This window comes from Seriola lalandi, unplaced genomic scaffold, assembly GCF_002814215.2.
Source record: "Seriola lalandi dorsalis isolate HSWRI2012SDOR001 ecotype SW California unplaced genomic scaffold, Sedor1 jcf7180002054982, whole genome shotgun sequence".
NCBI lineage: Eukaryota > Metazoa > Chordata > Actinopteri > Carangiformes > Carangidae > Seriola > Seriola lalandi.
In genome coordinates this window covers 359,801-382,431 of record NW_019525531.1, presented here as the reverse complement: position 1 = coordinate 382,431, position 22,631 = coordinate 359,801, and the positions used below count along the sequence as shown (strand labels likewise).

General features: G+C 40.2%; 1 protein-coding gene across 3 annotated transcripts in view; it reads left to right on the top strand.

The window, feature by feature from the left end:
• Positions 1-17,990, top strand: part of larp4b (La ribonucleoprotein 4B) — a 43,967-nt gene extending 25,977 nt beyond the window's left edge. For 2 of the 3 annotated variants that reach the window (XM_023396668.2, XM_023396670.2), the window contains 9 exons: positions 612-665; positions 1,803-2,009; positions 2,326-2,432; positions 2,635-2,898; positions 4,239-4,284; positions 4,602-4,772; positions 5,448-5,638; positions 8,389-8,500; positions 10,007-17,990. In XM_023396668.2, the coding sequence (XP_023252436.1) occupies positions 612-665; positions 1,803-2,009; positions 2,326-2,432; positions 2,635-2,898; positions 4,239-4,284; positions 4,602-4,772; positions 5,448-5,638; positions 8,389-8,500; positions 10,007-10,342 (1,488 nt within the window). In that variant the 3' untranslated portion in view covers positions 10,343-17,990. The remainder of the gene's footprint in view (positions 1-611; positions 666-1,802; positions 2,010-2,325; positions 2,433-2,634; positions 2,899-4,238; positions 4,285-4,601; positions 4,773-5,447; positions 5,639-8,388; positions 8,501-10,006) is intronic. The other variant, XM_023396669.2, reaches the window with a different exon arrangement.
• The last annotated feature ends 4,641 nt before the right edge of the window (positions 17,991-22,631 follow it).

Here is a 22,631-nt window from a genome sequence, read left to right as displayed (position 1 = left end):
CAATCTTTTTTCTTACAAAAATCTTTCCCTACTGAAGAACTGTATGTTTTGGTTTTCCAGCCTTTTCCAACTTTGATTGTGCTGTTAGTAATACACTAAATCGGTGGTTGTCAAAGTGGGGGGTTCCCAGCAAAAAAGGAGAATAATTTATTTTCACTATAATTCCATCCATAAGTTAAACAGTGACAGAATTTATGACTATTTTGTTCATGGGGTTCCAGCACACTTCCTGTAATAAAACATCTAAATGCAAAAGTCTTATCAGTTGTGGGTTAGTGATCTAATCTGTGTCCTTGGTGTGAAAAAGTTTGAGAACCACTACACTAAATAATCCTGATCTGTCAAAAAATGGTTATAATATATAGAGAACAGACAGGATTGGAAGAGGTGAGGTGTTGCTATATATATATATATATATATATACACACACACACACACACACACACACACACACACACACACGTCAAAAATGCAAATGAGGAAAACCTCAATGATCTTTGAGGCTTTAATAAATAGATGAGAGAAATAAACTTGAAGAGTCATCTAGTGCTTGAATGTTAAATAATTGAAATCTAATTGTTACGTGTGCTGTGCTCTTCCATTTGATGAAGGCATATCAGTATCTGCGTGAGGAGGTGAAGACCTTCCAAGGGAAGCCAATTAAGGTGGGTTGCATGGACGTACACACACTGACTGATTAATGCAGGACAAACTGAAAAAACGTGTTTTAGAGTTGATCTTTTAAATTTTACATCGACAAAATATTTACTAGACATACATACAGTATACCATTATTGTTTGTATCAACCATACTGTTTGTCTGTACATGAGATACAGCATTCATGTTAATTTCTCTGTCGCTTATTTGTGCAACCTCAAGACACGGATCAGCCCTTCTAAGACTCTCTCTTCTTTTTATTTATTTCACCAGTTCTGCCATGCACCTGTCTGTGGCCGACGCTTTTATTTGATTTTTTGTGATTATAGGACTATATCACAATCAGGTTTTGCGCTTTAAGTCAAATTCAGGCACATCAGTTCCTGAACAAAGTCTTAAATGTAGAATTTCCCTTCAGTGAAGAACCTTATGAATAATTAATCAGTGTCACCAAGAAGCTGGCATCAAGGTTTTGGGGCTGAGAACTCACAAATCACAGGTTTTTCTCTTAAGAGGTTCATTTAGAGGTTACATGACATCACACTTTTGAGTCGTTCCACTAATGTATGAAAATCCCCAGTAACACCACAGGAGAAAAGCCTTGGCTCTGCAGAACTGCTTTTATATTCTGCGTCTTTTATGTTCAGCCATGGACACTTAAATGTAAAGATTTTATTCCTTCTTTCATTTACTGCTCGGTTATAGAGCTCAAAACTAACTTCTATTTCCAAGTTACACTGGCTGAGACACTTAACACATGCTGTACTAAACTGAATTTTATATGGGACTCGTATGGCCGTCTACCAGTACTTTACTGCCAAAACTTTTGCTTAAATTTAAGTCAAAACATTGATGAACCTTTGACAGTCTCCACTAAGTGATTAGCAGTAAATTAGTGGCTCAAATACATATTTAATAACAAGGATGTGGACCAAGGGAGGAAGATGTATTTATCAAACTGCTATAGGCGAAAATTTGGACTGAAATGCAAGATGACAGTAAAAATCCATCACAATTTTGCACAAAAGAAAATAACATTCAGATTTTTCTTTAAAGAAAAAATAAAGTAAAAATGTCAGGTAAATCTGATTTCTTCTTCCTGCTAAAACCAAACATTTGACCCCCCCCACTCTCTTTCTACCAGGCGAGGATAAAGGCGAAGGCAATCGCTATCAACACTTTCATGCCAAAGAACGGTTACCGGCCAGTGGAGGTGAACCCATACGCCCAGCAGCGCTACACGTCCTACTACATCCCGCCGGTTTACAGCCCCCAGCAGCAGTTCCCCTTATACAGCCTCATCACGCCACAGGCCTGGTCGGCCACACACAGCTTCATCGACCCCACACTGGTGAGAGTCCGCTGGTAGATTTAAATTTGTAGACATAAACTGCAGTTGAATCTTGTAAACAATGAAATCTGCAGTGTCCTTTTGTGAACTGCTCTTTTATAGTCTTAAAGTTTGTCAAACTTTGTGATGATTGTTTCTTTAATTTAGTGGTTGTTTGACAAATTCTGGTTCAGGTTTAAAATTTGAGACCAGTTACTTCTTCTAAACAGATTTAAAAAATAAAGTACATATATCAATTAGAAGCATTAGGTGCAAAAACAATGAAGTCCCCTTTGTTCCTGAAAATCGACTAATGAATCTGTTTTCTGTTTCCCAGGTTGCCCCATTTCACAACAACCAATTCATCAACGGATTTACCACATCACACAGTTTCAAACCAGCGACGTCGCCCCTCACTGTCAGACACTACTCGCCCAGGAACAGGTTCGTATCTGTGACTTCTCAGACATGTGACACAGAGATGTGTAATCCAGAAAAAAGCAGGAAAAACATTAAAGTTCATCTGTTTTAACAGAAATGAGAAAACAAAGAGAAACATGAGTAAAGTTGCCAAATCTCTCTTGCTTAGAGTCATTCCTCCCATTGCACTTGTTGACTGAAAGCATTTCACCTGTTTCACCTGCAGGAATCACAGTAAACCTCACTTGAGGCCAACCATCCCCACAGCGGACCGCAGTACGGGGCTCCTGGACAGCCCGGGCCTCTTTCCCAGCTTCCCCAGCGAGAGGCTCAACGGGGTTCGCAGCAGCCCGCCGACACGACTCCCCACCAGCCAGCCCAGAACTAGGTTACCCTCCACCGCGGCCTTCCCTCGTAGGGACACCGTCGGCACGGGGCGGGTGACTGAGCCCACAACCACCGACTACTCCCTGGGCGTCGGTCGAGGAAGGTACGACACCATTTCAATGCTTAAGCACTACAATGTGCCATTAAACACTGCTGTGGCACAGCAACGGTGCCATGCTGTCTTGATTACGCGTCTCTGGAAAGTTTTGAAAATCTGTCATAGAAATTAGAGCAGTAAGGCCTAGAATTAAGAACTTGTAAATGATTGTTAAACTTCCTTTTTACCCACACTGTCAGTACAAATTGGCTTTCAGCTTGTAAACTATTGCACAAAAGGCTTTAGTTTCACTGAAGTAATGAAAACAGCTTTATATCTAAACTGTGCTGATACTCAAGGTTTGTTTCTTCAACCCAAGTGTCAAGAAAATGCAAGTTTTGGATACACTCAAGAAGTTAATGAAACATTTAGTAACTAGAAGAGTCGTGTTGACTTTTATTTTCTCTGTTCCATATCTTCCCATTTCTCAATTTTTTGTCTTACAAAACTACTGCAGACGTGATGAATCGATTGAGGTTGATCAGGGTGGTGACATCTTTTCATTTGGCAAATGGTTCAAATGTAGATCAGGGGGAAAGTTGCTAATAAAAATGAATAGGAAATGTTGTTAACATTGTACAACAGCAAACAGCAGTTTCCTCACCTGAGGATACAACTACACAATTTACATAGTACCTTCATCATTAATAAAGTTTTGCTGCTCCTCCGAATTCAGCAATAGAGCTGCTTCAGGTTACGTCCATACTACTACATTTTCATTTTAAAACTCATCTCTTTTCCTACGTTTACCACTCCCGTCCATACTATTCTGGAGTTTTCGAGTGCCTAAAACTTAGACTTTCAGAAACGCTGCGAGCCCCGTTTTAGTTGGGGTTCAAAAACGGAGACCTTTGGAAATGATGGTGTAAAGGCCCATGGTCACTCCCTGGTTGCCTCTCATCAGCCTCGACTGCCAGTGGTGAGAGTAACATGAATAATGAGATACAAGCGTTACTGACCTTGTTATTTTTGTTAGCAGCTGTTGTGCAGTTGATTTCTGCATTTTAAAGCTACAGCTGTCTTTGCTGTTCCTTGTTTGTAGTATTTTGTGCAACTAATCAACTGCAGAGTAGACAAACAGCTTCCTGTTCACACAGACTCGTGCATGCTGGTGTAAACAGGCATGCATGGATGGAGATTATTTCCGATGGTTTTTTGTTTTCAAAATGAAACCGTAGCAGTGTGGACGTTCGCCTCAGTCCGAGGCATGAGGCCGTTTAATCATGTGAATGCTCTTAACTTGTGGTGAATGTGGTGTATGTAGAGTCATGATTTACTTTGTCAGGTTAGGTCGTTGTTTCAGGTAGAGTGGATGTTTGTAAATTGAGATGTTCTCTTTCTTAAAGGAAAAATGTTTCTGCTTCTAGGAAAAAGAGGGACGAAAAGTTTACAGTAAGTATGTTTTTGTGTGTGTCCTTGTCATTCTAATTTTATTTTGATCTTAAAGTAATTTAGCCTTGGTTTGAATTTAGCTTTAATTTTCATAGAGAGACTGATGTAAAGGAGCCAATGAAAGCAGGATTAAACTTGTAATTATGCATCGTAGTGTCGTTGTTCTTTACTGTTCTCCTCACGCTGAGGTAAAAGCTATTATCACCTCCTCATTGTTGCTCGTACAGTAGTTTGACTTTGTGTATGTGTTGCAAGGTTGTTTGTCTCCCTGCTCTCCTGAGTTTTGTGCTGACTGTGTGCTTGTTGCCGTCACGCAGAGAGTGACACCTCAGTCGCCGCCGCCTCCTCCCAAACCCCCGTCTCCGAGCTTCGAGCTGGGCCTCTCCAGCTTCCCCCCCCTACCCGGAGCAGCTGGCCAGCTCAAGACTGACGACGTGTTCGACAACCGGCTGGCCAGCAGTGTAGTTGTTGGAACCACCAAGGAACGGGTAAGAACTGTTATGCACTTAGTATATTTCCTTTCCTTTTCCTAGCTCCTTTAGAATCGCCCTTGCTTATCAGTGAGTAACCTTAAAAAACTAGTCACAAATCTGTGTTAAAATGAAAAATTAGGGATGGGTGGATGTGAATAAATGCCTCTAGTCACTGATCACCTGTGGTTAATACTCTGGTGTCTGCGGCTGAGAAAAGCACTGTGTGCTATGTAGTGTAGTCCCGCCTCCCTCCTTGTTCAATGCGCAGCATGTGACAGGCCAAAACAACCAAAACAAAACATGTCACAAAGTGTGTGAGACTGATAGAACGTACGGCAACTGCAATACATGCCAAAGTTGATTGGTATCGGCCGATCTCACTCATAGATGATCGGAATCGGTGGCAAAAAAACGTGATGGGGGCATCCATAGCTGAAATCTCTGAAAGGTTTTTTTCCTAGTTCTTGAAGGAGTAACCACGTGTAGCTAATGAGGTTATCACCTGAAGGTGACTCCAACCTTCAAATTCAGGATTAAGAGCTGTTCCTTTAATGTTCATGTAGAGTAGAAGGGTAAACTAGAAACAACTTGCTTCACTTTCATCTCTTCCTCTTTGTGTGTGTGTGTGTGTGTGTGTGTGTGTGTGTGTGTGTGTGTGTGTGTGTGTGTGTGTGTGTGTGGTCATCACAGAATGTAAGTGCTGAGTCCAGTACTGGAGGAGCTCTCTCTCCGGCAGGCCCCAAAGAGCCACTTCGGTCCTCCTCCTCCCCGATGCCTACAAGCTTCCAGCCCTCGCCGACCACCCCAACCCCGGCTTCAGCCCCCACACTGACCCCAGCCGCCGGCCCACCACACAGTCCCGCTCCCTCCCTGCCAGCAGCGTAAGAACCACACTGAAGCCTCACATGTTGAATCTGAGATGAAGCTTTTTGTTGACGGCTGTAGGGAGGCAGAGTTTGTTTTTTAATTCTGCATTTGACTTTTGAAAAAGTGGCAAGATAACATTTTGAATTTACAGCACATTAAAGGTGTGCTGAAATATTGTCATCACTTCAATCATGGGACGTAGTATTTGTTTTCCACAAGTGGAAAAATAATGGACTATTAGTCACAGAGAGAGGAAGGAAGTTTAATTTTATGAGAGGTTTTAGGAAGGCACGCCTGTTGAAACATTTCTGACTTTTATCACTTGGACTTCTACCCACTGGCAGAGCCTGACATCAGTGGTAGAGAGATGCTGTTCTTCAGGACGGTCAAGTGCCAATTTCATGAGAGCTTCACAGACGGTCATTACAGATAACGGATAACAGTAGAGCTGAAACGATCACCAGGAAATGAATCATTTACACTCACCTGTTTTCAGTAAATATTCAAATATTTGCTGGTTGCAGCTTCTCATATTTGAATATTTTATGTTTTTTCTGTATCATTGAAAACTGCACTTCTTTGGATTTTTATGCTGTTGATCAGACAAAACAAGACATTTAGGTTAGGTAACTTTATTTGTTCCTGTAGGTAAATTTTGTTTGCAGTAAAAAAGAGTCATCGATCTTACACATGCACATTTAACACACAGCACAGACACCACCATGTGCACAAGGTAAATAAAAATAAATTAAATTATGCAGTTTTACTACAACTCATTCATATGAGTGATAGCTGCTGGAACAAAGCTCTTTCTGTCGTTTTGTTCTGCATTTTGGGGACTATATGAACCTTCGACCAGCTGGAAGAAACTGAAATTCACGGTTCAAAGGTTGCGAGTCGTCATTTACAATGGAGCTAGCTATCTACTGCAACTGTCCTGTGACCAGGGATGCTAGGTGATGTTGTGACTCACCAGTCACCTGACTGGACCAGAGAGAATTCCTCCTCCTCTTTAAAGACAGATTGCCAATCCATGACGCCAGAGAACAAGATGAAATCTTTTGAGGGCACCATCTTGGGCTCTGGAAAACTATTTTTTGAAACGGACGTTTCATGGTCAAAACAATCAATCAATTAATTGAGACTGTGAAATAATTGTTAGTTACATCCATAAAAAGCAGCCACGTAGCAAATTTTCAGACAAGCGTAGTAGTCGATGACATTTAAAGATAAACTGTCTAACAGCCTGGATTCATAATCCATACATGACAGAATTTTTAAATAGTTTTATCACCTGAGCACAAACTGTAAAAGGTCACAACACACCAGTGACTTATGAGGAAATTAGGGCTGCACCTCAGTCACTTCTCCAACTCCAAGTTGAAGTTTGTGTCGATTTCTTGATAATTTCTTGTTATGAAAAATACTCAGCTTATTACTGGTGCTTTTTCATGAACACTTCTAGTGGAAGTAAATGGCCTCTGCCCAGGTGCACTACTCTACTACAGTGCACCTACAGAGCTTTGTGTCCTGGTCACGGTTTAATAATGATTCCTAACGCACCGCCGAGAGTCTCTGCTGTGTGGCTGTTGTCAACCGAAGTGCTGATCACACTGAACTGTCGAGGTGATTCAGAGGTTTTATTCATGTTACATGCTCTGAGAATATGTGGAGTGAAATGCAGGTTGGCAGTAGAGGAGGAAGCAGTGGACAGCGTCTGGTTTGCGGGTAGTTACGCTGACATGGCCAGAATTTAGAAATAGCTGCAAGCAAAACAAGAGTGAAGCATGAGCCTTCTCTGTTGTAGCTGCATGTGCAGGGTGATGGTTGTTGCTTTGAGTATCATAACGCAGCAGAAAAAAAAAATCTGTCCCCACCAGGGCTGAAGGATAAAAAAAAAAAAAAAAAAATCATATTGTGATTATTTTTCATTTCATTTTCATTGGAAAAAATATAAAAATGATAACACCAAACTAGCATGTAGCACCACAACGCTTCATTTATGATCTGTTGTTAGACTTTTGACCTTTATCAAAAAAATTGCAGCTCCTGTGATTTGGAAATCGCATTGAACTTGATCATATTGAATATTTCGATTAATTTTTCAGCCCTAGTTCCCACACACAGCCTGAGATAGACTACCCCTTCTGCAGCAGTCATTACTGAGCATCATATTTGGCATGTGGTGCCCTTATAGGAACTAGGGCTGCTCGATTATGGCAAAAATCATAATCACGATTATTTTGACCAATATTGAGATCACGATAATTCTCGATTTCTCATTGACTTTGGAAAAAATAGAAAAATTATTTCAAAACAAAAAGCGCTGTGTCTATGTAGTTATTCCTGTTATACACTATATAAGTTAAAGGTTTCTGAGCATGATTACAATTATTGGATGCCAAAATCGTAATCGAAAATAAAATTGATTAATTGCACAGCAGTTGCAACAGACTTCTTTTGATTCTCTTGCTTTTCTGTGCTTGCATGGATGGTTTCACACATGTTACTGCTCTGGCAGACAGATTTCCTGTTTTAGATTAGCACATCCAAAAAAAAAAAAAACTTCCACAGTCTTCAGGATCAAAAATCAAACTAAAGATCCTCACACATGGCTTATAGTTTCTGGCAATTTTAACCGAGCAGTGTTGCATTCTACCATAGATCTTCATCTGGCCTTTGACATGTGCATGTAGCTGTAGCTCTCACAAGCCTCTTCACAGCTTATTTTAACGACCATGTCCGCTGTTTGTGTTTCTTTCAGGGAGGTGAAGGTGGCGGAGGTGAAGCCAAAGGAGGTGCAGTTGTCCGTGGAGCGAGTCCCTGGCACTCTGTCCACTGCAAGCAAATCGGTGCAAGTCAACGGTGCTGCCACAGTCAGTATCTATTCCTGCTTTTTCCTTATTTTTTTTTTCCTCAGTCTCCTCACCAAATCCCTTTTTAATGCCCACCCCCTCTCAAACATCTCAATCAAAGATGAATCGATCTCAGCATGAACAAAAACAGGGGTAAATGAATCTTGCCTTAATTCTGCAGCGTCTCGTATTGATTTTGATTACAGACGAGTCAATTACTCACACCTCCTGGGAAAAAATGTGTTTTCAAAACAGACGGGCATCAGTCCGAAAGATGTAAATGCAACAACTGCAAGGAAAGTTTCTGTGAATTGCACTTTATCCTGCTCCCATTTTCTTCTGCCAATAAGATAAAAAAAACAAACAAAAAAAACAACTCCCCTCAGCTTTGGTTTTTAACATTGCAGCAAAAACACAAGCAAAGTTTGAAAAGCTGCAGCTGATGAAACACAATGATAGAGATAAGACTGAGACTGCACAAATCTGCAGGTGTGAACAGAAATCTCCAGAGGGCTTTTTAAGATATGGTGAAACATGATGCAGGATACAACAAATTAAATACTATCTACACACCAAGTGTGGGTCAAAGCACAACCTTCCACAAACAAGAAAACCGCCATGTTTTTAGGTTTTAAAAAGGGTTTTCATTAGTCTCAGCCTTAGTATTTGCTTGCACTGCTACATCTTGCTGATTGTCACAATGCTTTATAAAGGCTTTTATTAGATTCATTTCATTTTCAGTCTATGCTACTCTGTGTGTTTTCATTCTTCATTCATCTTCATTTTTGAAGTGAAACAAGCTTGTTTTTCAGCTCAGTACATATCTTGGTCTGGTCTCTTCAGTGACTGAATCTAACGGATCCTTGTCAAATATCTTTTTAAAAAAAAGTTTCAGCCAATATATCGTTAGCAATTTAAAAAATTTTTTTTTTAATAAAACCTAAAATATTGAAACAGGCATCCGGCTGAAAAATTGCCAGCCTTGCTATATTTATAGATGAAGGTGTTGTGCTTCCTCCAAATAAGAACCATCTCCAGAATCAAACTTTAAGTTTCTCATGACTGGACGACTGTAAGTCCATCCTCTGGGATGAACCAAAATGCAGCAGCTTGACTTCTTGCTGCTTTTAACAGATGACATCACATCACCCCGATCCTAGCTTCCCTCCATTGGCTCCCTGTCTGTTTTAGAAGTGATTTCAAGATTTTACTGATCACTTTTTAGTCCCAAGCTAATTAACATAATTGTCGAGTTGTCAAATCCTTGGGCAGGTCCCTTCTGGTTGTTCCAAAGTTGAGGCTTAAATCTAAAGGTGGCCACGCTTTTGCCATCAGGACGCCTTGACTTTGGAATGACTTGCCCAAGAGAAGGCAGAGTTAGTGACTTCTTTCAAATCACTTCTTAAAACCCATTTTTATAGCTGACATGTCCAGGTGTGCAGCAGAAATAGTGAACGTGTTGAGCCCAGTAGACGAGCATTGTGAGGGTGCAGAATATTTTACGACTCTGTTGTTGTTTCCTGTCAGGAGCTGAGGAAGCCCTCCTACGCTGAGATCTGCCAGCGGGTGAAGGATGCCCCGACATTACAGCAACCGCCGACCCCCAAGGAAGCCAAGCCAGCCTGCGCTGCCCCCTCCGCAGGCGAGGAGAGGAAGTGCCCCGATGCCTCCACCCCTGCAGCGGAGGCCAAAGCCAGAGAGACATACCCCCCCTCCTCCAAACCCGGCTCGGCGGCCGTCACTCCGGGCAGACCCCCGAGGGAGGCCAGAAGGCCGGGCGGGCGGTGGGCCTCCCCGCCCCCACACCCAGGGAAAACCCAGAGCAAAGATCCCCACCACACCCCGCCCAAGTCCCCACAGTAGGGAGACTCCCTGCCCCTTCCCCGAGTCCTCCAGCCCCCTTCCCACTATGCTCCACAGATGCGTTTAAAAAAGGAAATATAAGTCAGGGCTACTCAATACTTATATCCCAGAATCACCAGTCACAAACAAGCATAGAGGACGCCTTCTTTTCTTGATCAGGGCTTGCAGACAAAAAGCACTTTACTGTGCATGTAGAGCACCGTTTCATTCTTTTTATTCTATTTATTTGCTTTTTGTTTTTTGTTTTTTTAATTTTATTTTAAAATTACAGTTTCATTTCTCCTTTTCTCTTTTTGCATTACGTAGTTGTGTCAGCCTGTCAGTTGGCACAGACAACACTGAAGTTTATTCATTCTGTCCAAATGGCCTTGTGGGATTAAAGTAGTCTTGTGTGCGAAGCAGCAGGTCATTGTTGGAAGCCACCCCAGTGGATGATGGGAAAGAGTGCGTACAACAGACTCCACCTTGTTTGGCTCTCAAAGTGAGGGGTTTATTTGCATGTGGAGTGGCACAACTTTATGTAGCTTAATTATGGCTCGTAATTGGAAGATGTGGTTTTTAAAAAAAATACATATTCACATCCATATGCAACTTAACATCTAAATCTCATCACAACAAGACTCGGGATTCTTTTGTTTACATCAACTCAGTGTTTTTTTTTTTGTTTTTTTTTTTCTTTCCTCCAGATTTATTTACACTAGATGGCGATTGTTTATTGAAAATGTTTTCAGCTTTGTTTGCAGACTGTTGTCGACTGTCGGTACAGTTCCTGCTGGTAAACGCCGCCACGTAAAACATCACTTCCCTCTGCTGTTGTGTTGTTTTTACCGTTTGCTAACACCGCTAACCAGCTAGTTGTGTTGCATAGCTTGTGTCTAACAACCAATGTGACACCAATGCTGTTTTTTTAAGCGTCACACAGGAAAGGCATTTGGACGTCTGCAACCAAAACTTTGTTTAAAGACAAATTAGGAATCAAGGCGCCTCTTGTTGGCCGAAATTTATTTGTTCGCTGGAAACGTCTGGGAGTGGGTTAAGATAGGTTTTTCCAGTCACTCTTGGAAATGTGTAAAGAAATCAACATTTTCTTTGCATTGAATTTTATTCTTGGGAAAAGCTAAGCAAAGCAGGCTCTCACAGCTGCAGCGCTCTCTTATCTCTCCTCGTTTCCTGTTAAAAAACTGTGGAATAAAACGTATCAGCAGGCACATACTGTCCAAGGAAAACACAGGGCAAGTTTTTAGTCCGACCGACCTCGTCTGAAGCAGATTGGTTCGCTCTGGAGGCGAGGAGGAAATTAACACTAGCTGCAGTTCAGATAAGCAGTAAACCCTCGTCAGTATAACCACTGTGACGGGTGACTAACTGTTAGAAGGAGGAGGTGTAGGCCGACTTGTTCCTGCCTGAAATGCACCAAAAAAAAAAAAAAAGGGCATGAGTGGAGAGTTGTTGTGGGGTGTTTCTCGTTCACATCAGTGGCATGTCTCCAGTTCTTTCTGATAGATACGGTGCTAGACGTCAAATCCTGGAATCTGTTGCTACAACTCATCCGATACTGTATGTAGAAATACTTGATTTACATCTGCAGAACTTTATTTGCACTTTTAGCGTTTTTTCTCAGACTTCCAAGCAAAATGTTATTAGATGAAGCAAAAAAAAAAGAAAGAGAAAAAAAAGGGAATTGATCCTGAAAGTCAAGGAATGAAACATGATGCAAATTCAGTTTTCCAGGAGCAAATAAACTCAAGGACCCTGTGACACCTTCTCTGTAGACACAGTCGCTGAAGCCTTTTGTTTTTGTTTTTGTCGTTCTGCCTTGTGGATTCCTGTTGAACACACTGTCGTGGTACAGGACGGGTGTTGTCGGCTTGTTACTTATGCTAATTTTAACTTTTTATTTCTGCTGAAGGATTTGGTTCTCGCACAGGTTTGGATTCTGGCCTCCGGTTTTGTATCGAGAGTTTTGACTGATAAAGTGATGACTATGGAAAGTGAGACTGTTGAGTATTTTTTGTGAAACTTAACCAATGAAGGTATATGATGAGAGGGGGTGGTTTTTTGGAACGTAGTTGGTTGGGAGTCCCATTGGGGGGCTCATATTGGACAGTGATGACCCAAACATCCTTTAAAAATGGCAGACGAGAGCAGGTAGGTTTACAGCAGGCACGTCCATCCTCGGGGTGATGATGTTCTTCCTCGACATCGAGTCTTTACCACTAGGGTTGTTTGTCTGTTTTCTTTATTTTGTCTGTTCTTCAGTCGGCGTGCTCTCGGTGGTTTCTCCTCCTTCGAGTTTGCACACTTTGATTTGTCCTCAGTTTAAAACCATTTCTTTAAAAAAAAAAAAAAAAAAAAAGAAATTGGAGAAGATTGACCAAAGCACACCGCCTTTCTTGCTACTTCACTCCTGTTTTCTTGGATAAACTGCAGCTGACAGGAGTTAAATTTAAAGCACAGAGTAAAGGAAAACAACCTTTTACTTCACCTTTACTCCCCGTGAGCCCACACAGCGTGGTTCCAGGGTGGAGAGGTAAACACTAGATTCAGGTTAAATAATAATTTAACCTGAAATAATTGAGCAAAGTTTTGGATGAGAGCTGGCGGTTTTCGATTCCTACATCAGAGTGAAGTAGCGAGAACGCAAATTCAGGGAGGGAAGTTGACGAACTTGGTCCGAGCTTGTTGAACTTCTGCTTTGGTTGGTACGTCTGTTTACTGTAGCAGCCCCTTCGGCAGATAACCAACCAAGTCTTGGATGTTTTACTGTATTAAAAATGTAATCAGCTGACGACATGCTTAAAAATTATTGGTGTACAAGTTTTGAAATGACAGCAAAGTGATAAAGTATCCCTCCCTGCTCATCACCCGTGTGCTCAGGTTAATCTTTTAAAGTTGTCACCTCAGATGCAAAACCCTTGAAAAAGAAATAAAAACCACTGTACTATACACGGTATCTGTTTAGGGGGGAAACAAACCTACACGACGTGGGACCTCACATGTCTCGCCAAAGTCTTCCTGCAACAAGAAGCATTCTGGGTAATCCCACTAAGAGAAAACAGGAGCCCATCTGGAGAAGGGAAAGCTTCATTAAAAAGCCTGTACTCCCGCTCAAAGCTGCTTTTGATTTGGACGCTAAATCTTGAGTTTGCTAAAAATATATTTTTTTTCTTTGAAGGACTGAGATGCACTTGGATGGGTTGATTTATTATTTTCTTTTTCTTTTTTTTCTCATCGGTGGAAATGGTAAAAGATGAAAATGCACCATATCCACTTACTTATAAACCAGTGCTGTTTATTCCATGAGAAATATAGTTAGGTTTTCTTTTTAGGGAGAAGAAAAAAAAAATAGAGATGCTTCGAGGTCTCTATATATACACGCAAAATGTAAAAAAAAAAAAAAATTTCCATCCAGTGTTTGAGAAACTTGAATTTTATTTAAACTTGAAAAATGACTTTGCCTTAACTTTTATACAAGACAAGCATAGTTTATTTCTTTTCAAAAAAAAAATCCCCAAAATGTTAATGAAGCGTGACATGTGGAAAATATTTAGTCGTACTAGACGTCACAAGTCTTACAGAGAGAGAGAGAGAGAGAGAGAGAGAGAGAGTACAAATCTGCAGCAGCATTGTCTTTCTTTTTGCTTTTTTTTTTTGTTTTTGTAAAATGTACGAAAAAATCATTTTGTTTCCTTTTTTGTTGTTAAATAGTTTTAGTTTCTTTTTTTCTTTCTTTGTTTTTTTTGGGGAAAAATATAAACCTTGTAAATGCAAAACTAGTCAATACTGTATTAAATATGTGCACTTTGAAGTGTGTGCTTTGCTTGTACAGTTGTAAATACTCAGAAAAATATAAGAGGTACCTTAAAATGATTATAAAAATATATTGATCTTGTTGAACTATTAATGTCGCTATTGAGCTGGATGTAGGATATAAAAAAAAAAAAAACGTAATGTTGTGCTTTTGAAAATATTTTTCTTTAACTTTTCTTTTCTTTTTCTTTTTTAGTTAGGGTGTGCAGAGTTTGAATTCTGCTCCACTCTGAAGCGTGGGCAAGTTGTCTGATTGTACTTTTTTTTTTTTTTCTTTTTTTGTACTTTTTGTCTTTCATTCCATTTTTCCTACCTAATGTGTGGTCAGTCACACCTGGCTGTACAGGTGTGTGACCCTAGCCCCAACCCACCCTTCACTGTGCACGCATTGGAAAGAGCCTGTGGAACTGGTGAGCATCTTAATTAATGAACTTTACAAAGCTGCGTGTCCACCAGCCTCCTCTTTGCAGCTCTGGCCTGTTCTGCAGGAAACTATTATATATTATATAATCCTGGTATTTTCCAGAGGGATCACACGGATCTGCAGAAGTTTGAATACTGAAACTATTTTGCAAGATAAAGCACTACATGTCAGAGTGTCAGTCCTCTAATGCCAGGTGTGTTTTTCCCTCTGTTAAATACTACTGTTACAATACAAAGTCAATGAATAGAATTCAATTAAAAACTACAGTAAAGGTGTTGAAAATATTAAGGTTTTCCCATAGAAATGTAGACCATGACACTAATACTCAACATCCATATACCGTCACAGTTACGACATGTCCATACATATGCAACTCCACAGTGTATAATCAAACTGCATTGCATTGTGTGAAGCATGACTAGACAATATCTAATGTTAGACAGTTTTTAATATCCGGAAAATAGACGGCAGAAGTCGGGCCTCTGGTTCAGATGTCCTCTAACTTCGTTTTTCTTACCGAGGGTTCAGTTTTTCTGAAAGATGTGATTTTCTTTCTCGCTTTGCTGCTTTCTGTCCATATTTGAAGCTGACTGTGAATCTGCTACTGTACTGGATGGTAGAACGTGGAGCCAGGAGGCAATTAGCCTAGCTTAGCATACAGACTGAAAGCAGATGGGACAGCTAGCATGGCTCTGTCCAAAGTTCAAACAACACACTTCTGAATCTCACTAATGAAGATTTGAGAAGCCGTCACTGCACCCAGCTGTAGTTTGCTAAGAAATTATCTATTAAAATATTATGTAGCTTCCTGTAAAGTCACAAATCAGATTTTGACCTTTCTGTTTGTGCATGATGAAGTAGACAAAGAGTGAGCTTTACAGATCTTGGTAGGTGTATATTTGAACTTTAAACAGAGCCCTGTCCTTTAGTCCTCCTTTCAGTCTTTAACAAATACAAATGTTTGTGTTTTTTTGTTTTTTTTTTGATGACGTAACATGTTTGTTTTCATGGAACAAAATTAGCACATTCTTATTTGACATTAGAAACTTTTCTATCAAACATGAGTCCAAATCCGACCAGATGTTGGAAGTCAGCTTTTGGCGTGAAACAGTTTTTGCTATGGACCCTTTTCCTAAAGGTTTTGAAGTTCGATGTACAGGTTTACTTGTGCAATTTTGATAGTATATCAATGGCCAAGACTCATGGGAAATATAGTTGCTGAATGCTAGTAAATTTAGAGTTTGTTAAGATGGTGTTCAGGTTCTTGGTTCCTCGTATCTGAAACCAAACACCCTGATTCGACGCAGTTACATTCAGTCTGATTGGATCGACTGCTGCCAGTGTTGGTATTCTTCCTGTATTCGGTTCTGCTTGTCGACCGTGTTGTGGACTGGGTCTGATGATGTGTGGACAGGTTCTTCACTTGTCATTGTTTGTTTCTCTTAGAATATGGACAGAAGACCACAGCAGCTTACCAATAAAAGAAACCCTCAAAAAATAAAGAAAAGAAAGAAAACCGAAAGTTAGTGGAACCGAATCGAATCAGGACTTCAGCTTTTCTATATCACGAGTTATCCTCCGTCGTCAGCTAAAAAGAGTGATGGCTGATGGACATGTCCCAGCTTTGTTTCCTGTCTTCAGACAAGCTGTGCTTCGAGGCGATCTGATGTGTGGTGCCTGTGGACGAAATCAAAATGAAGCACATCGCAGTTTGTACAGGACATGACGCTCTCGGTGGGAAATGATTGGTAGCCACCTGCGAGGCGACAATGAGTCCCGGCCTCTGCATTGGTAAAACAAACAAAAATAAAAGACACTTTTTGGGAAACAAAGTGAAATTGAAATCTTTTCAGTTTTGATGTCATGGAGGCAGGTTGAGCCTAAAGTTTCCCACCTGAGTGTCGATGTCGGTACCAAACGAGACATCAGATCAGCGCTGTTTGTGTCATTGACTTTATTCCTTCTGATTTATCTGTTTTGAGGTTTCTTGTTCAAGTTCATCAGCTTTCCTCCCCTGAGAAATAAATGTACAAATAATTTTGCTTTTGGACCTTTTGTTGTTGTTGTTGTTGTTGTTGTTGTTTAGTTGTTTTGGAGCTGGGCACAGAAGCAGAGGCTCAACTGGAATCACAGATGTTTTGTTTTATCGTTTTTTTTTGTTTTATGTGTTTCAGAGCTTGTTTTCTGGCACATACATGACTAACATGCGCAGATTGAGATGTCTGTTTAAACCATTTGATCACATGTGGACTGCATTTTGATGTGGCAAAGAAAACCAATAACTGTGCCATTATACAACTGTTGTTTTTGTCTTGACCGGGCAGTTTAACCTGTACATAGCTGAGCGCTTGCCATCTCGGGCTTTTACTTTTGTTTGTGTGTGTTTTTGTTTTGTTTTTGTTTTTTTAAGATGTGATTTTCAGGGAACTGAAAGTCCATCAAAGACTTCTCACATATGGAGAAAACTACAATGTGACACCACTGACTGTAGGAGCGGGTTTTCGTGCGTTGCGACTTGGCGGTCGATTCCCTGTCGAGGTCGAACTTTGAGACGGAAACACGGACGCTGACTTTACAAACTTGAGCATCCCTGAACTGTGAATGTGTGCATGTGTGGAATAAATAAACGTACCACCCACAAATCCAGACCGATGCAAAGGTGACTCTTTCTGAAGCTTCGGTACCTCAGACCTGGACGGTACCGCTTTCGAAGGGATCTCTCATTTTTTAGCGGTTTAAGACGGCCGCAAGTTCTGCACGCCACCTGCTGTCCCGCCGGCATTAACACAAACGCTCAGCTGTGGCGTTTTTAAAGGAGCTCCTCCTCCTCCTGGACTCCTTCATGGAGCGCCACACTTCATATCAGCCTGTCAGTCGCCTCAGCTCTCAGTCTCCTCCTTCCTGTTCGCCCGTTTTGACAGTGCCATTGTTTTGTTTTTGTTTTTTTTCCTCAAGGGTTGCATCTTGTCATTAAAATGGACCCCCTTGTGGTTGGTTTTTTTTTCTTTTTTGGATTTATTATAACGAATGCACACCAACTGACTGGAACAAGACTCGATCTCTTTATCAGCTCACTGTGGTTTAACTCATTAACACTCGTACCATGCTACGCTAACAGCTGTGGACAATCGATGACTCCACTGTGTTGGGGTTTGGACAGATAATTTTGCCTAACGACACCTTTAACAGATGTGGAATGGAGGTTGCGTTCAAGAGGGCTTTTCAGTTTTCTTTTGATTTTTTTTTCTTGTTTTTTTTGGGGGGGGGGGCGTCTTTTCTTCCATCGAGACTGGAATCAAGCGTACATGTCAGCTATAGATAATTTAAGTTACTCTTGTGTCATGATGTAAAACTGTCTAATTTGGAGAAAAAAAATGTAGCTTACTGAAAAATAAAGATTTAGGCACTGTTGAAGATTCACTGTCTTTTTTTCACTTTTCTTTTTTTTTTTTAAACAGCAGTCCTTTGAAAAATGTTTAAATTTTTTTTTCTTATTTGGCCTAGTTTAAAAGTTTATATATATTTTTGAAATTAACACCTACCATATTTAATATATATATTACATATATAAACTACAACACTATTTGTTTGCCGTTAAACAGCCCTTCCTTTGGAACTACAATTTTCGGCCGTTGAACTCCCGTATTCCTACGCACAAGTGCACCTACACCATAGACTGTATGGCCTACGCTTAGCTCTGTCTACGGTCTGACTCAAAGAACTCATTTGCAGAATAATACTTGTGCGTAGTAATACGGTGGTCAACGGCCGAAAAATGTAGCTCCAAAGGAAAGGGCTAATGAACGGCTAAATACAGAGGTGAAAATACTCAAAATATAGCGTACGCTTAAACTGATACTTGATTGTTTTTCGGTGAGAATGTTTCTAGGTGGCAAAAATACGTGTTATTTTGCTGTCCCTGTCCACAGCAGTATATCGCCCAGCTTCTGTGCCGGTTCTCCCGCTGCCCTTCAAGCTAGGAGCCCGCTTATACCAATCTACTGCAGGTAGAAACTGACTATAGATAAGTACCTCACACAAGCCACGTCAAATAACAAGAACTATCACTTTAAATGCTTGACACGAGATGATATAATAAGTAGAAATTGTGAAGTTAGTATAATCTTGATGTACAGTCCTTTTGCGAAGGTTTAGATTCTTCATCACGCAGAACCATCAAGAGACATCCGATTGGTCCTGAATTAATTCTGCTGCAGGACAAGTTCAAACAGAGTCATAAAGAACGATCCTCAGAGTCAAGAAGAATTGGGTGTCCTGTAGCAGATGGTCTGACCCCCTCAGAGATCTGGTCTGAGACAACCTACCTGAAGTACAGTACCTGAAACACTGTAGTTGTACTGAGGAGAACTGGTGCTGTTGTAAAGGGAGAGGGTGGGGTCACAGCAAATTCTGATCAGATTTATTTTTTCACTTTGAGTTATCCCATTCAGCTCACAATAGCTGGGCAGGTAATATTGTTAATATTTTGCAAACTTTTTTCAGAAGAATAAAAAACAGAGCTTCATGTTATGAATTTTTAGTAAACTTTGATCCCAGAACTTATGAGGATAAGGATTCAGATCACTGCCTCTCTTGTGTCTTAACAACAACAACAACAACAACAACAACAACAACAACAGCAACAGCAATCCGCTGCTGCGTCCTTCCTCCAGCAGGTTAATGGTACCAGCTGGTGATGATGGTGATGATGATGATGATGTTACAAATTAGTTCATAAAAGCTTAAAATTACAGAATAACATGAGTTTTGAGCTCAGGAACCAAGATTAATATTTTGTCCAGACACAGAACAAGGTGACATCATCCAGTATGAAACAAACCAAACCATTACAAGCTGTAACTGAACCCAATGAAGAACAGGATCAATGGGAATCACACAGACATGGACCTTGAAGTCAACCACTGAATGTAGTTTTATAAAGGAGTGATATAACATCTTTATATGTCTTATATCTTTTTATATGTACTCAGTGAACATTAACACTTCCCCATGGAAAAGTTTCAAGTAAATTAAAATGATCCTTCTTGGGAAAATAAACAGTCAAAATATCTCAAAGTGGGTTTTTCAGCTCTGAAGCTACCTTCAGCAGATCTGTGACACTCAGTGTTTTATGCAGGACTGAATAACTTCTATATGTGATGGATCTATATTAACACTGCACAGAATCATAATGTGGTTTCAATAAAAGTGAAAAGAATTGGAGACATTAAATTCTTAAAATTATAGATTGTTTGGGTGGAAATATTAAGCGACAACTGTTTTCATGAACTTATTTAATTATCCTGGGACCCTGTCTGATGAATATGAACTGTGGGGTGTCAGTTGAGGGTTATTGCCATGTATTAAGGTCAGAGGTCAAGTTCTTCTTTGTCTACTAATCCACATCACTAGGGAAGTAGACTTCTTCCCCTCCTATTAAAAACCTTTCTTGGTAGCTAGTAGATCTTTGCTTTTATTGCTTTTACTTTGATAATATATCAGCAGAGTTCATTCTCCTCATAAACCAAGTGTAGCATCAAACCAGTCACATGATCAACCATTTAACTGAGCTCTGTGACCAGGTCTATCATGGTTTTGAAAACAACAGAGGTTTATGAGTTGCACGATAAGAGCTACATCTGGTACAGCTGATGTTAATATAGAGGGAAAAAAACTGAACCAATCTTTATCGACACCGCTGTAAAAAAAATTATGTTTTAATTATGTTTAAAGAAAATAGTGAATGCACAAATGTCTTGAATCATTATTTGTATATGTTTGTGTGTCCTCTCCAGGTGAGTTCTCTGCAGACAACTCCAGCTCTCCACCGTTTACCTCAAGCTCGAAGCCACCACCAACTCCTCACAGACACACTCAGGTGGACAACAACAGCTGCCTCTTCAGCTTTGAGATCCTCTGCAGTAAAATACCATCAGAGATTATCAGGAAGCTGGAAAACAAAGAGCAGCCAACAGGACGTGAAAGACGTGAACTGACTCACCTGATTGTAGGAGAGATCCTAACCATCTGCCCTACACCAGAGAGGAAACATCTGAGATGGAAGATTGTTTCTACTTCTCCTCTGTCATTCAGAGATGTGATTGAAGATCAAGTTGTAGGTAGTGGTTATGACTGTTACCAAGCAACTGCAGAGCGGAGCTGACTACCTGATGAGGAGGGGAAACCTCTCTTTACCTAAAAAGACAGGCATCCAGAGCAAGTAAGGAAGAAGACCTACCTTCCAAGACAATGAGACTGGATACATATGGCTGTTTAAACTGGAAACTAAAGCAGCTGCCACCATTCACTGACTGAATAATTGACCATGTGACCACCAGTAAAACTAAATACACAAACAATAATTTCAAAAGCATTAAGTACAATTTTGAGAGGTTCATTAAGTAAATTTTTACACATCGAGTGTAAAATTAACGACAGTCGTTCCTCATTGTGGTTTATTTCACAGTCATCATGTTAGACTGATCTTTTAACTTTAAATGTGACTCTTTCCTCTGTTGTGGACCGTAGGGAGTTCTCCCCTGACAGCTAGACTCTTCACGGTATCTGTGGACCAGACCATCAGTGATCCACCACAACTGGGAGCAACTCTGAGGTAAGACCTGAAGTGTAAATATTAAACCTCATTCTATCTTAAACCAAAGAGTGGACTCTGAGCCACGTGTGATTTCTCAAACCAACACTTGTAATGTACAGATATGACTATAACAGCTGATGAAAAGTCCATTCAAGATCAATCAGATTTGACTTCAAGCTGTATCTCATGTATAAGTCAGTTAATGTCTGGATCATCCGCAGGACTAGTGATGATCACTATGATTATTTGTAGCTACAGTCAAGTGTCCTTCTGTCTTAACAGGAGCCTTTTCAAGATAAATCCAGACAAGGGAACCAAAGTGGAGAAGAATGAATCTAAACAACAGCGGCCCATCCATCCCAAGGTTCTTTCATTGATCACAAACATTACAGACTTTGAATGGAGACAGTAGGTGACATCATACATACACACACAAGTCCCTTTCTTTCATATACAGACAACTCTCAGGTATAAACAAGTGTGTTCCACAAACCATTTCCAGTCGAATATATTATGTGAATATTAATTTACCTGCTAATTTATAAAGTTTAAATGTTGAAATGTTCCATTGCAGGATAATTCTGCTTTATATATATATATTTATATATTACAGGGGTTGAATTTGCCCAAAGCTGATCTCTGCCTCCTGTAATACCATATCATCATATCACACTTTAATTTTTTTAATCTCCCAGTAAACATAATAGCATATGGGTCTTGATGAGTAATTTTCTAGACTACAAAGGGAAATGTTTTATATGATTTCTAAAGACATGGTCTGAAACATGTGAAAAAAGTGAGCTGAGGAGCTTTAACCTTCACTACATCCCTGGTCAGGTGGATGAAGGCGCCCTCTTGTGTTGTGCATCAGTTTTCAGATTTCAGTTGTTCACCTGCTGTGATGTTCACTGCAGGAAGACGAGTAAAAACTTCACTCAGCCTTTGGCAGCTTTAAACAACATCAGTAAAGACACATGTAAATATATGTAATATCACACTGTGTCAGTTTGTTCACAGGAGTCACACCCTGTAACACTGATGCTGCATTCAGGTCACATGGGAAAGATAAAAGACAACTATGTATTTGTTTTAGTCAATTGGATGGAAAAACAGTTTTATTCATGATGTGAAGCTTCAGTTTGTTCACACACTGAATCAGTAAAGTCTGTTAAATGACTCCTCTCTCACTTCATCCACACAATCAGTTTGTTTCACCTGAATCTCAGATATGGAAAAAAAATAATGAATCATCTCCTCATTGATTATTATCATGATAATTACAGTTTTATAAAACCTCATCGACCTTATTTGTAAGTTGATTTGAACAACAACAACATTCGATCTGACAAACACATAAATGTAAATGTAATTATAGATTTAATTCTTCAAGTGAGAACAAAATATCTGTGATAAAGGAAGGTCTGGTGATTTCTCTGTTAAGGCCCATGCAGTGGAAGAGA